General features: G+C 44.7%; 1 protein-coding gene across 1 annotated transcript; it reads right to left on the bottom strand.

Moving 5' to 3' along the window:
* Nucleotides 1–3,938: 3,938 nt before the first annotated feature.
* Nucleotides 3,939–5,109, bottom strand: LOC134568482 (gastrula zinc finger protein XlCGF17.1-like). The gene has a single exon (XM_063427101.1). The coding sequence runs from the start codon at nucleotides 5,107–5,109 to the stop codon at nucleotides 4,012–4,014; it is 1,098 nt and encodes a 365-aa protein (XP_063283171.1). The 3' UTR covers nucleotides 3,939–4,011.
* Between the last annotated feature and the right edge of the window lie 7,375 nt (nucleotides 5,110–12,484).

Below are 12,484 nucleotides of genomic sequence, written 5' to 3'. Positions count from 1 at the left end.
CCTAGAAACCATACATAAACAAACGTTGGACGACGACGACTACCTACGACTGACCGCCGCGCGGAGAGAGCTTAGAGATCACCTTTCCCAGGGACTTTTACACACTATTACGAAATCCGCCAGGTATTTCTACGAACATTCCAATAAAAGCGGTAGGCTTCTAGCAAAGATGCTTCAGGCAAAAAGGAGGACACAACACATTCACAAAATAAACACGAATGACCGACATAGCACGAGACGACCGGACGGGATACTTGACGCCTTTCAGGCATACTACAGAGACCTGTACAATCGGTCGCACACCACACCGGGGACAGACACCCAGACACACCAGAAGAGGGTCGCGGACTACCTCACCAAACACATCTCCAAGACACTCACCCAAGATCAATCAGATGACCTAGAGCAACCCATAACACTTGAGGAACTCAACGGCACACTAAAACTCATGAAACCGCATAGGGCCCCCGGCCCTGACGGGTTACCAATTGCGTACCTCCGCACATTCAGTGACACCCTCCTGCCCAAACTTTTGTTGGGGCTGAATTCGATCCGGGAGGGAGGGCAATTCCCCACTGACACCCTAGCTGCCACTATCGCGGTAATCCCCAAAGAAGGGAAGGATCCGACTAACTGCTCGAGCTACCGCCCAATATCGTTGTTGAATTCAGACCTAAAACTTTTTGCCAAGACCCTAGCTCGCCGGATCTCCCCACTCCTCCCGGATCTGGTCCACCCGGACCAGGTCGGGTTTATCACAGGGAGGGAGGCCAGGGACGACACGATACGAGCGCTCAATATAATTCATTCGGTTACATCTGAGCGGCGCGAGGCTGTCCTTCTTTCGACGGACGGCGAAAAGGCGTTCGATCGGGTAGACTGGACATACCTCGCGTCCACTCTCCGCCACTTTAGATTTGGCCCCCAAATATGCAACTGGGTGTCGGCGCTGTACACGACACCGACGGCGCGGATCCGAGTCAACGGGACCCTTACCCAACCATTCCCCATCAGTAACGGCACTCGCCAGGGATGCCCCCTGTCCCCCCTCCTGTTTGCCCTCTCTCTAGAACCATTTCTGGAGGCGGTCAGACGGGACGGGGGCATTACAGGGGTGACGATGGGAGCCGAGGAACACAAACTGGCCGCCTACGCGGATGATATGCTGTTTTTTATAGAACAACCTCTAATCTCCATCCCTAACCTCCTTCAAGCGTTCCGCGAGTACCGTCAAGTTTCCAATCTAAAACTCAACATCGATAAATCTGAAGCCATGTCGCTGCTGAGTGACGCCGGCTTCGCTGACCGTCTGCAAAGTCTGTTCTCCTTTTCCTGGCAACCCACCAAACTAAAATACCTAGGCACCTGGCTACCACGCGATCTGACACACTTATACACAGCTAACTTTCCGCCCCTCCTAACGGCCATCCAAAAGGATCTCCTTCGCTGGTCACCACAATATCTCACCTGGTTTGGCCGTATTCAGGCACTTAAAATGAACGTCCTCCCTAGACTGTTGTACCTCTTCGCGGCTCTACCTGTCGCGATACCCCAAGCGTTTTTCCGCACCCTAACGAGGGAAATACGCAACTTTATCTGGAACCGCTCCGCTTCCCGCATCCGTAGATCCACTTTAGAACGGCCAAAATCGGCGGGGGGAGCCGGACTGCCCTCTATGCAGCAATACTATCGCGCCACACACCTTCAACGGGTAGTGGACTGGCATGCACGCCCTGGGGCCAAAAGATGGGTACCCATGGAGGTGCAGCAGGCCGGGGGGACGATCCCGGCCAGGCTATGGCTTGGATCCCTCACGTTCGCGGAACTCCGGACCCACAACCCACTTATCGATGCTACCCTTAGGGTATGGTGCACACTGCGTTACGCGCACCGACTCACCACATCTCCGAACCCACTTACTCCTCTAACATACAACCCAAATCTGGCAGGGGGTCTTCCCCCCTCGGCATTCCGAAATTTCACACAGACGGACTGGATCTACCTTCGTCAATGGACAGGAGACAGGACCCTTAAACCACTGACTGACGTAGTGACGGCACAGAGACCAACCACCCTGGACAGGTTCCGTTATCACCAGGTGAAGACCTACTACATGAGCCTCCAAGGTATAGACCACTTACACAGACCACTGACAGATTTCGAGCGCCTATGTACCGACAGGAAACACCTAGACCATGCCGTATCACATCTTTACATTATGCTACAAGCCCTGGGCAATGAAAGCCCACTAGGATATACGGATAAATGGGAAAGGGAGACAGGGATGCACCTGACGGCCCAGGAGTGGGACAAAATCTTCCTCTTGACCCACAAGTGCTCCATTAGCTCTAAGTACCAGGAAATGAGCTATAAACTGCTCACTCAATGGTACAGAACTCCTGACATGCTTAAACGCATGTATGGCACTTCCTCTGGCGACTGCTGGAGATGTGGCTCTGCCCCGGGCACCAACCTCCACATATGGTGGACCTGTCCCCACATTGTCCCATTCTGGCAGTTGATACACACTAAGATCACCGAAATTGTAGACCCGGACCTCCCACTGCAACCGCTACCAATGCTCCTGCACCACACAGCCATGTCGGTCCAAAGGTATAAGAAGACGCTCACGATACACCTGCTCTCTGCCGCAAAAAGTCTCATCCCTCTGCTCTGGAAAAGCCAGGCAGTGCCCACATATAGACAATGGGTGGATAAGGTAGAGGAAATTCATAACATGGAAATGTTGACCGCTTCCCTGCAGGAACGCTCGGACAAATGTGCTCTCCTGTGGTACCCATGGACGTCCTACATTGCCCGTGGACAGGCCTGACCAGCCTGCTCTGCCTCCGACAATCCATAGACGACTAAACTTACAGTTCTGCTCCGCGCCTCCTGGGGATAACCCTGGTCTCAACCCTTCCCCTTCTCTCCTCCTCCCCTCCTGTTCCCCCCTCTCCTGTGCCTGACCCAGGACACGGTCTTTAGTGACAAGAGCCCTACCCTCACTACGAGTCAGGTACTTTCCTAGGTAGGGTGACCTCCACCTGCCGACCCAGACATGGGTTCACACTCCTCTGCTACCCCGGACCTGCCTGCTCCATGTGTCAATTGCCCTCTCCACGGCTCCGCTCCCCGGCGAGACTCCGCCCTTGCAGACAAGGTGCGGACAGGCTAGATGTCAATGGTACAGGTGTTACAGAAATTGCCTTTGACTTGAGGTAGCCATTCAAACTGTTTATCAATGCACTGTATTCTGTAAAGTATATCTTGCTCCCCCTCCCCCCCCCCTTTTCTTTTTTCTGTCTCCCTCCCTATTTTGAAAACTATTACAAATAAAGAATGTCTAAAAAAAAAAGAATTTAAATACATATACATATTTATAGATGAAGTCTACCTGTATATTTATGAAATTGTTTATGTAATTGTGTATTTGAATATATATATATATATATATATAAATATATATATATAATATATTTCATATTATTTCTATACACATACACATATATATATTTATTCATTCTAAGTGTATTTATATATATATATATATATATATATATATATATATATACACACACACACACACACATATAATTATATAACTATTTTAAATTTATGCAATTATTTTTACTTTTTAAAATGAATTATTTATTTTTAAAATATTATACACACAATATATACAGACCAGGACCGCCAGGCTCATTACAAGCCCAGCAGTCCTGTTGGGGACCGGGAGCAAGCTGTTACCTTTGCAGCAGCTCCGTTCAGCTTCCCCAGTCTAAATCTCACGAGACCCACGGCCGTCAGAGCCTAATTTAACAGTAATATCAAAGGGGAGAAAAGTAAAGAGGGGCTCTGTAGAGATAACACAATCGCAACACCAATGCATCATTTATACGTTGCTACTGTCAAAGGTATTATATATTGTGTCAGGATGTGAACAATTCACAGTATTAGAGGTTTTATTCCCATGTTAATTCATAAATATATTATAAAAACTCTACTGTGTCAGTTATGTTTAACAAAATCTGGTTTACTGACAAAACTATTTCTCCTTTCTGTACATGAGAAAGGTTTCTCACCTGTGTGGATTCTCTGATGTGCTTTAAGATTTGAGTGCTTGTTAAAGCATTTCCCACATTCACCACATGAGAAAGGTTTCTCTCTTGTGTGAGTTCTCTGATGTTTAACTACAGTTGCGTTATGTCTAAACCATCTCCCACATTCAGAACATGAGAAAGGTTTCTCTCCTGTGTGGGTTCTCTGATGTGTAACAAGATTTGAGTGCCCGTTAAAACTTTTCCCACATTCAGAACATGAGAAAGGTTTCTCTCCTGTGTGGGTTCTCTGATGTTTAACAAGATTTGCTTGCCCGCGAAAACATTTTCCACATTCAGAACATGAGAAAGGTTTCTCTCCTGTGTGAGTTCTCTGATGTGAAACAAGATTTGAGTGCCAGCTAAAAGATTTCTCACATTCAGAACATGAGAAAGGTTTCTCTCCTGTGTGAGTTCTCTGATGCTTAACTAGAGCTGAGTTATAGCTAAAACATTTCCCACATTCAGAACATGAGAAAGGTTTCTCTCCTGTGTGAGTTCTCTGATGCTTATCTAGAGTTGAGTTATGGCTAAAACATTTTCCACATTCAGAACATGAGAAAGGTTTCTCTCCTGTGTGTGTTCTCTGGTGTAAAACAAGGTAAGCATGCCTGTTAAAACATTTCCCACATTCAGCACATGAGAAAGGTTTTTCTCCTGTGTGAGTTCTCTGATGATTAGCAAGACCTGAGTGCGCGCTAAAACATTTCCCACATTCAGCACATGAGAAAGGTTTCTCTCCTGTGTGAGTTCGCTGATGTTTAACAAGACCTGAGTGCACGCTAAAACATTTCCCACATTCAGCACATGAGAAAGGTTTCTCTCCTGTGTGAGTTCTCTGATGTACAACAATGTGTGACTGCCAGCGAAAACATTTTCCGCATTCAGAACATGAGAAAGGTTTTGTGTTTATGTTTACTATCTCCTTTGTAGACATATAGGGTTCTGAGAGATTGCTTGAGTTTGGAGAGCTGGAATCCTTGGTTGTCTTATTAAAAGATTTCTTCATAATCTTGCTTAGTATATTTCTGTTGTTGTCCTGTCCTTTAGAAAGACTTCTGCTGCTGGAAATATCTGAAAAAAAAATGTACTGGGAGTTATGAAAAAAAATAATCTATAACTGATGTATGGTTTACCATACTTAAAAAATGACTTTATTTTCATGAAACATCAGAAATATGACTATGTAACATTATGGTGATTAAGTAATACCTTAAAAAAATATTTGTGTGCTCTAATTCCCATTATAATATAACAATTGCGAATACAAACTTACTTTTATTCACTTGGCAAAATGTAAAATGACACTATGCCTAACGAACAACGTAAAAATCATAATGTTGCCTACTCGGTTACCAGACAAGCCAAGAGAGCACTTTTCAGAGAAAAGATTTTCCCAAACAAGGGGAACATTCACTACATATGCCAGAGGGAGACTTAGTTTATGTTGATACAGGAACTCCACACAGTTGACCAGTCACTATCTCCTTTCCTCGCTGGCAATTCACCTATACTACACGGATTCGAGCGATATTTGCACAACTTGGACACTCAAATCCGGGCTATCCGGGGATATAATTCTTGTGGGGGTTCTTATCAAACTTGTATACTGTAACAACCTCCTACCATGTTGCCTGGGAACCTCTACCTTTTGTTTCCCTGCCATCATCCACATTGCCCTGTACCTAAGAACAAAGACTTTCTGGCCCTTTAACTGTTTTGTGCAAAGGATTGGTACATTTGATATGACACTTCAGATACAGCCGAAGTGCCGAAGTAGTCTAAGTGGCCGCCATTAGACAATCGAACACGTGGCGGCGGCCATTTTAATTCAGTCGAACGAGGTCAGCGGTGTGTGCCATCAAATCCCTGGAACGGAAATCGGCCACACAATTGAACGAACACTGCTGACCTGTACCTTTCCCTATCCTTCAACACTGCGGCTGGAGACTAAGTCCCGTTCGAAGATTCAAATGCACGTTCGAATGGGACTTTGTCATCTTTTTAATGAAAAATAGACCTCTACTTAACTAACGAACACCGCTGAAGCTTAACCCCATTTTCACTTCGACACTTCGACTATTCAAACGCCGCCTTCGCGTGGGACTTTGTTATTTTTCAGGGCAGAAATAGACCGACCGCACAGCCTGAATCTGTGGAACTGTTTTGGGCATACAAAGACACTTTTTAATATCCCTGAACGGATTTGCACGAATTTTGAATATGTTTGTCCCCAAGTTTTATTCCTGCATGATGAAAAATCAGAAAATTATAAAAATGCATAAAAAGTATAAGATTTAGCTTTGAGATAATTGAGTAGATACAGTAAGAAACTCAATTATCTCCCTAGCAGAGGGAAGGGAATATGTGGGTTGTAACCATTGTCTGATTGGTTAATGTCTAATTGTCTGTGGGTGTCTCCCTTGCATGAGAGCACCTGTCATTAAAACCTCAGTTCTATTTTACCCTTCAAAACGTAGCTTTGTCTCGTTATTGAAAGGGAACCTGCTCAGCTAATCACTAGCTCTTTTAAGAGCTCTACCTCTCCCTCTCTACTTGGATCCAGCTGATAGAAAGAAGGCTACTCCATTACTACACAGCATCTTGCCGGGAAGAAGGATGTCTCCAACGGCTGATACCCCCTCTCCACTGGGGTAGCCATTACATATTCATTTTATGGTGTTTTGTGGTTTTGTATTGTACCTCGAATGCCTGGGAGAAAAATCAAGCACACTTATCTCACAGACATAGAGGCGTCTGGGCATGCTTACTGTAAAACTGAATGGAAACCCCATTTCGGGGGTCTTTGTATATAACCAGGCAACTTGCCCTAATAAAACAAACATTCTGATTTACCCTTCATCAAGTCTTGGCTGATGTTTGGGAACACAAAAACTATATCACACTATCACATTGCGGGACTAGGGAGACTCTTCCACAGATATATTCAGTCAGAGTATAGGGGTTACGGAGTTACAATTAAATCACATGTATCTAAAACAAAGTGTACTTGCCATATGTGTGCAGACTTTCTTTCTACATTTTGAATCCCTTTACACTTTTTAACCCTTAATAGTACACGTTTGGTGGCAGCATTGTAACATGACAAAAAAAAAACTCAACCCCAATATGTAGAATAAAAACAAGGCGGTGGAGCCAACCTCAAAGCTAGATGGACACGTCTAAATCTGCTCTGAGCGTGCCTACAGCTAATCCCTATTCATCGGGCTCCTGACTAGCCATGGGACATCCAAAACATTCTCTATTGACCTAACAACCGCCTGGCAAACAATGTACCGGGAAATCTGGGGCCTTAAAACATTTTCAAGATAATGCAGACCTGGTAATGCAACATGGTGCCGCAGGCCCCAATATGATGCCAGAATCCTCCCAAGGCGGATCAGCCTCCTCAAGCTCTGAGAGCTTGGACCACCTGATATCCACATCCAACCTGGAAATAAGAAAACCCTTGAGAAACCTGCTGTAACAGAACCCCGGTTATTGTCTGGCCCACAGACTTGAAACATTGTAACCCCCTGGATTTGTTACCATTGCTATATTTAACATATGAATGGGAAAACGAATGATACTGTTAACCCATTCGTATGAACAAACTGCCGAACCAGAGATTACCCAGCCTAGGCGTGTGTCACCATTTAATTCCTTGACTCTGTGCCAGACCGCAAACCGCAAACGTTCAAAGTGGTTCACTGGGTGGCCGTCGTTTCGTATTTACGAACACGTGGCAGCGGCCATCTTGTTTTGTCGAACGCGTCCAGCGGTGTTTGGTCGTCGAGTGTCTGGAACTATTTTCAGACACTCAAACTCCCCAACACCGCTGAGACTTCCAGGACCACTTAGCTTCGCACACATTCATACGAATGAGGCGGCGTTCGGTAAAAGTATTGCACGAACGAGGCGGCACATGACCAGCAAAGGCACGAACAATAATAAGCATGACTGTTCAGTATTTTAATTGTACGAAAAGGGACCGGCCGCACCAGCTGAATGCAATGAACTATTTTGGGCAAGAGCCTCGTGTGTGGCTGGGCAGGGATGGGACTTCCAGTTATCGCCCAAACCCCTGAACCGATTCATATGATTGAGTATGTTTGTCCCCTAATTATGCTTGTTCAGAAAATTTAAGTTTTATTGAATGTATAGTTTAGGTGTTATAAAAATTGGGTAAAAAGTATTTTTTTCGCTTGGAGATAATTGAGCTGATACAGCAATTAACTCAATTATCTCCCGGACAGAGGGAAAGAATGTACAGTAATGACTGGGAGTGTTTAACTGTGTAACTGTAAATGATTGGTCATTAAGTTTGTGTCTTCGGTGCCCAACAAGGTCCACATGGGTGGTAACCTTGTGGGAAAAGTTGTATAAAAGAAATGCTTGTGTGCCCATTAAATCAGTTCTGCTTAACCCAAAATATGAAGCCTTGTCTCGTTATTGACAGGAACCTGCATCCAGCTAAATTACTAGCTCTTGTGAGAGCTCTGCCTCTCTCTCTCTACACTGATCCAGCTGATGGGATATTGGGAATACTCTGCAGCACAGCCTCTTGCAGGTAAAAGGACGTCTCCAATGGCATACACCCCTCTAACAACTTGGGTGGCCGTTACACCTACCTTCTAAGAGAGATATTGCCAACATGCTAGAGAAACTCGAGGTCTAATTTCAAACCTATTTGGAGCCCTTAGGTACCGACATCCACCACATCAGTGAAAGAGTGCGCTGAAAGACGCAATGATTTACTTCACACCTACGTACAGCAACTACAAGCCACTGTATACTCCCATTCCTCTTACATGTCAGCCATGCATAGATCCTTTGATGATATCAACAACCGCGGAAGACACAACAACCTCCATATGAAAGGCTTACCGGAACAAGACAGGGAAGACCTTGTAAGTGTGAAAAAAGGAAATATAAGGGATATCGGGCGCTCCAAATGAATGAGCGTACAGGTGCAGCCTAAAAACACTCCAAGTGTATTGTCACCAAGTACACTTATGTAAAGACAGAAGTACCAAAGAGAAAAAAGTGTCAAAGTGCACACAGTGAGAATTATTCTTTACCTTTAAAATAAAAGCGAAATGTGTGGGTATTTCTATTGATATAACCCTAAATCATATAAATACAAAGCAGAGGAACCATAGTATAACCTGTATACATAAATATAACAGTGATACAATAAAAATGGAACACTCACACTGTACAGAGCCTTTAGAGAAAAGCTCTGAACTGTAAAGGCAGGTCATCCACAATAGGGATAGTTGCAGTGGTGTATCACTGGAACCTTGGAGTTTCAGAGTAAAAACTGGAACCAGGAACCAAATCAACGATGTAAAAAGGTTTTTATTCCAAGTTGTAGTTGAAACATAAAATAAAATAGCACAACGCATTTCGACCTTAAGAGAGATCTTCCTCAGGTGCAGTCTACCTAGCAACTGACATAACAGGCTTTATATACCCGAATACTAACTAAACATAACAAACAACAGTTGTAATAATGAACACACATGTGAAAAAACTTTCATATATGGTTCGGACCGGTTGTAATCCGCCTTACCCAACATGGTGGCTCATCCGGTTTCGGCCACATACGGAAAAGAAAATGCTGCTAACTAAGATGTCTGTGTGTCATATTGTCAGGGTACCTGAGGTCTCTACCTCTGAGAGAGGTAGAGACTTAGAAGTTTATCCGTCCGGACGGCATGTCTCCTCGGCCCCTCGCGGTTCACTCGGTCTTGCTAACGCCGGCCGCGAGGGAGTCACTTCCTTTTATAACAGGAGGACCGGAGGTAGACGTCATGACGCCAACCCGGAACGCCCTGTCACTCAAATCTCGGGAGACGAATCAGGACTCGCCGGAGGCGTGTCTTCTCTCCCTAGCCAGGATACTTAACAGTGGCTCTCTCATTCACTCATTGCCCTGTCGTGGTTCTAGTCCGCCTAGTCACCCAGTGCTTTGTTATTCTCTTGTCTTTTGGTTCTGACCCGGCTTTGGTATTTACTCTCCTGTCTTTCTGTTATCCTTGACCCGGCTTGTCTCTCGCTTACCTGTCTTCTCGTTCCCTCGACCTCGGCTTGTCTCTGACCATTCTATCGTAGTTATACGTTAAGTCCGGCCATTCTAAGGACCGGTATACGTATCTGCTACTCTTTGTACTCTGCGTGTTGGATCCCTGACCCGATCCTGACATTACGACAGGGCCATGGATCCTGCAGGTACAAATTGTCAGCTTGGTTCTCCTGATCCTAGGTTTGACGCCATGGATCATAGGATGGATCAGATGGCTCTAGCACTACAGGCGCTGCTGTCTCGTCCTATTAATCCACCTGAGGAGATGCGTAATATCTCTGCTCCTTCTGTGGGTTCAGGGCTAGAGGTAGCTACTGTAGGTGCTTCTTCCCGAGTTACCCCACCTGTACGTTATGCTGGTTCTCCTGAGAGGTGTCGTGGCTTTTTGAACCAGATCAGTATTCATTTCGAGCTACAGCCTCGTTCATACCCTACCGATAGGGCAAAAGTGGGATTTATTATTACCTTACTCATTGAGAAAGCTCTGAGATGGGCTAATCCGTTGTGGGAGAATGATAATCCATTAGTCTATAACTATAATTCCTTTGTAGCTGCTTTTAAAAGAACTTTTGATCCTCCTGGCAGGAGGGTCAATGCAGCCAGATTACTGTTGCGCCTTAGACAGGACAGCCAAACACTTGTGGATTACGCACTAGAGTTCAGGTCTTTGGCGGCAGAGGTAAAATGGAATGAACAGGCCTATATAGACGTATTCTTAAATGGATTATCTGATGTAATACTTGATGAGGTAGCGACAAGAGAGCTTCCCGAGAACCTGGAGGACTTAATTTCCTTTATCTCTCGTATTGACGAACGTCTAAGGGAGAGACAAAATACTCGAGATAGAACCGGTAAATCTTCCTTTAGACCAGCACCATCATTTCAAATTTCTGAAACCAAAAATCCACAGGCTTCAGAACCTATGCAGTTAGGCCTTACTCGTCTCTCAGAGGAGGAGAGACAATACAGGAGAAGGGAGGGACTGTGTATGTATTGTGGGGCCAGAGGTCATGTACGTTTGAGCTGTTCCAGTCGTCCGGGAAACGCTCGCACCTAAGTTTCTCTAGAGGACAGACCTTGGGTGTTTCGATTTTGTCCTCTACTCATAATTACAAAGAACATAGACTCCTATTACCGGTCTCTTTAACTTGGGAAAAGGGAACTTTAGAGACTATGGCATTGATAGACTCCGGCGCTGCTGAGAATTTTATCGACCAAAAGTTTCTCACCAAACACACTATCCCATCCCAGTTAAGGAAGACACCCTTGGCTGTTGAAGCCATTGATGGTAGACCTTTAGTTGAGCCTGTGATTTTCCGAGAGACCACACCTCTTTACTTAACTACTGGTATTCTACACAAGGAGGAAATATCCCTACTACTCATTTCATCTCCTTCTGTTCCCATAGTCCTGGGATACTCCTGGCTTAAGAGACATAACCCCGTTATAGATTGGAGATCAGGGGAAATAGTTTCGTGGGGTCAGGATTGTCAAGAGAATTGTTTAAAGAAAGTGTCACCTCTTTGTAGTGTCAACTCACTTAATAACGCTACTGACTCTACCAAAGTACAGATACCGTCCTTGTATCAAGATTTAAAGGCAGTATTTGACAAAGGAAAGGCTGATACCTTACCACCACATAGGCCTTTTGATTGCAAAATTAATTTACTTTCTGGTACCATGCCCCCCAGGGGTCATGTATACCCTTTGTCTACGAATGAAAACTTAGTTCTAGAGGAGTATATTCGTGAAAACCTAGACAAGGGGTTCATTAGAAGATCCTCCTCCCCTGCTGGGGCTGGATTTTTTTTTGTTAAAAAGAAGGATGGTTCTTTAAGACCCTGCATTGACTACCGAGGTCTTAACAAGATAACCATCAGAAATGTATATCCGATCCCCTTGATCACCGAGCTTTTTGATCGATTAAAAAGTTCTAAAATTTTCACTAAGTTAGACCTTAGAGGTGCTTATAATTTGGTGAGAATTCACGACGGTGACGAGTGGAAAACTGCATTCAATACTCGATATGGGCACTATGAGTATACTGTAATGCCTTTTGGTCTCTGCAATGCCCCGGCGGTATTTCAGGACCTTATTAATGAGGTTCTTAGGGAGTTTCAAGATGACTGTGTGATTGTATACCTTGATGATATACTTATACATTCCAGGGATATTGAGACTCACCACGGACAAGTCAGAAGGGTTTTACACAAACTCCTTCAGCATGGCTTGTACTGCAAACTAGAGAAATGCAGCTTTGACCAATCCCAAACTACCTTTCTTGGGTATGTGATTT

This window comes from Pelobates fuscus, chromosome 7 (assembly GCF_036172605.1).
Source record: "Pelobates fuscus isolate aPelFus1 chromosome 7, aPelFus1.pri, whole genome shotgun sequence".
In the NCBI taxonomy this organism is placed as follows: domain Eukaryota; kingdom Metazoa; phylum Chordata; class Amphibia; order Anura; family Pelobatidae; genus Pelobates; species Pelobates fuscus.
Note: the sequence above shows the minus strand (reverse complement) of the source record. Positions and strands in the feature narration are given on the sequence as shown.

Excerpts from the sequence above, each read along its gene's own strand:
- LOC134568482 (XM_063427101.1), bottom strand. The coding sequence starts at position 5,109 with ATGAAGAAATCTTTTAATAAGACAACCAAGGATTCCAGCTCTCCAAAC.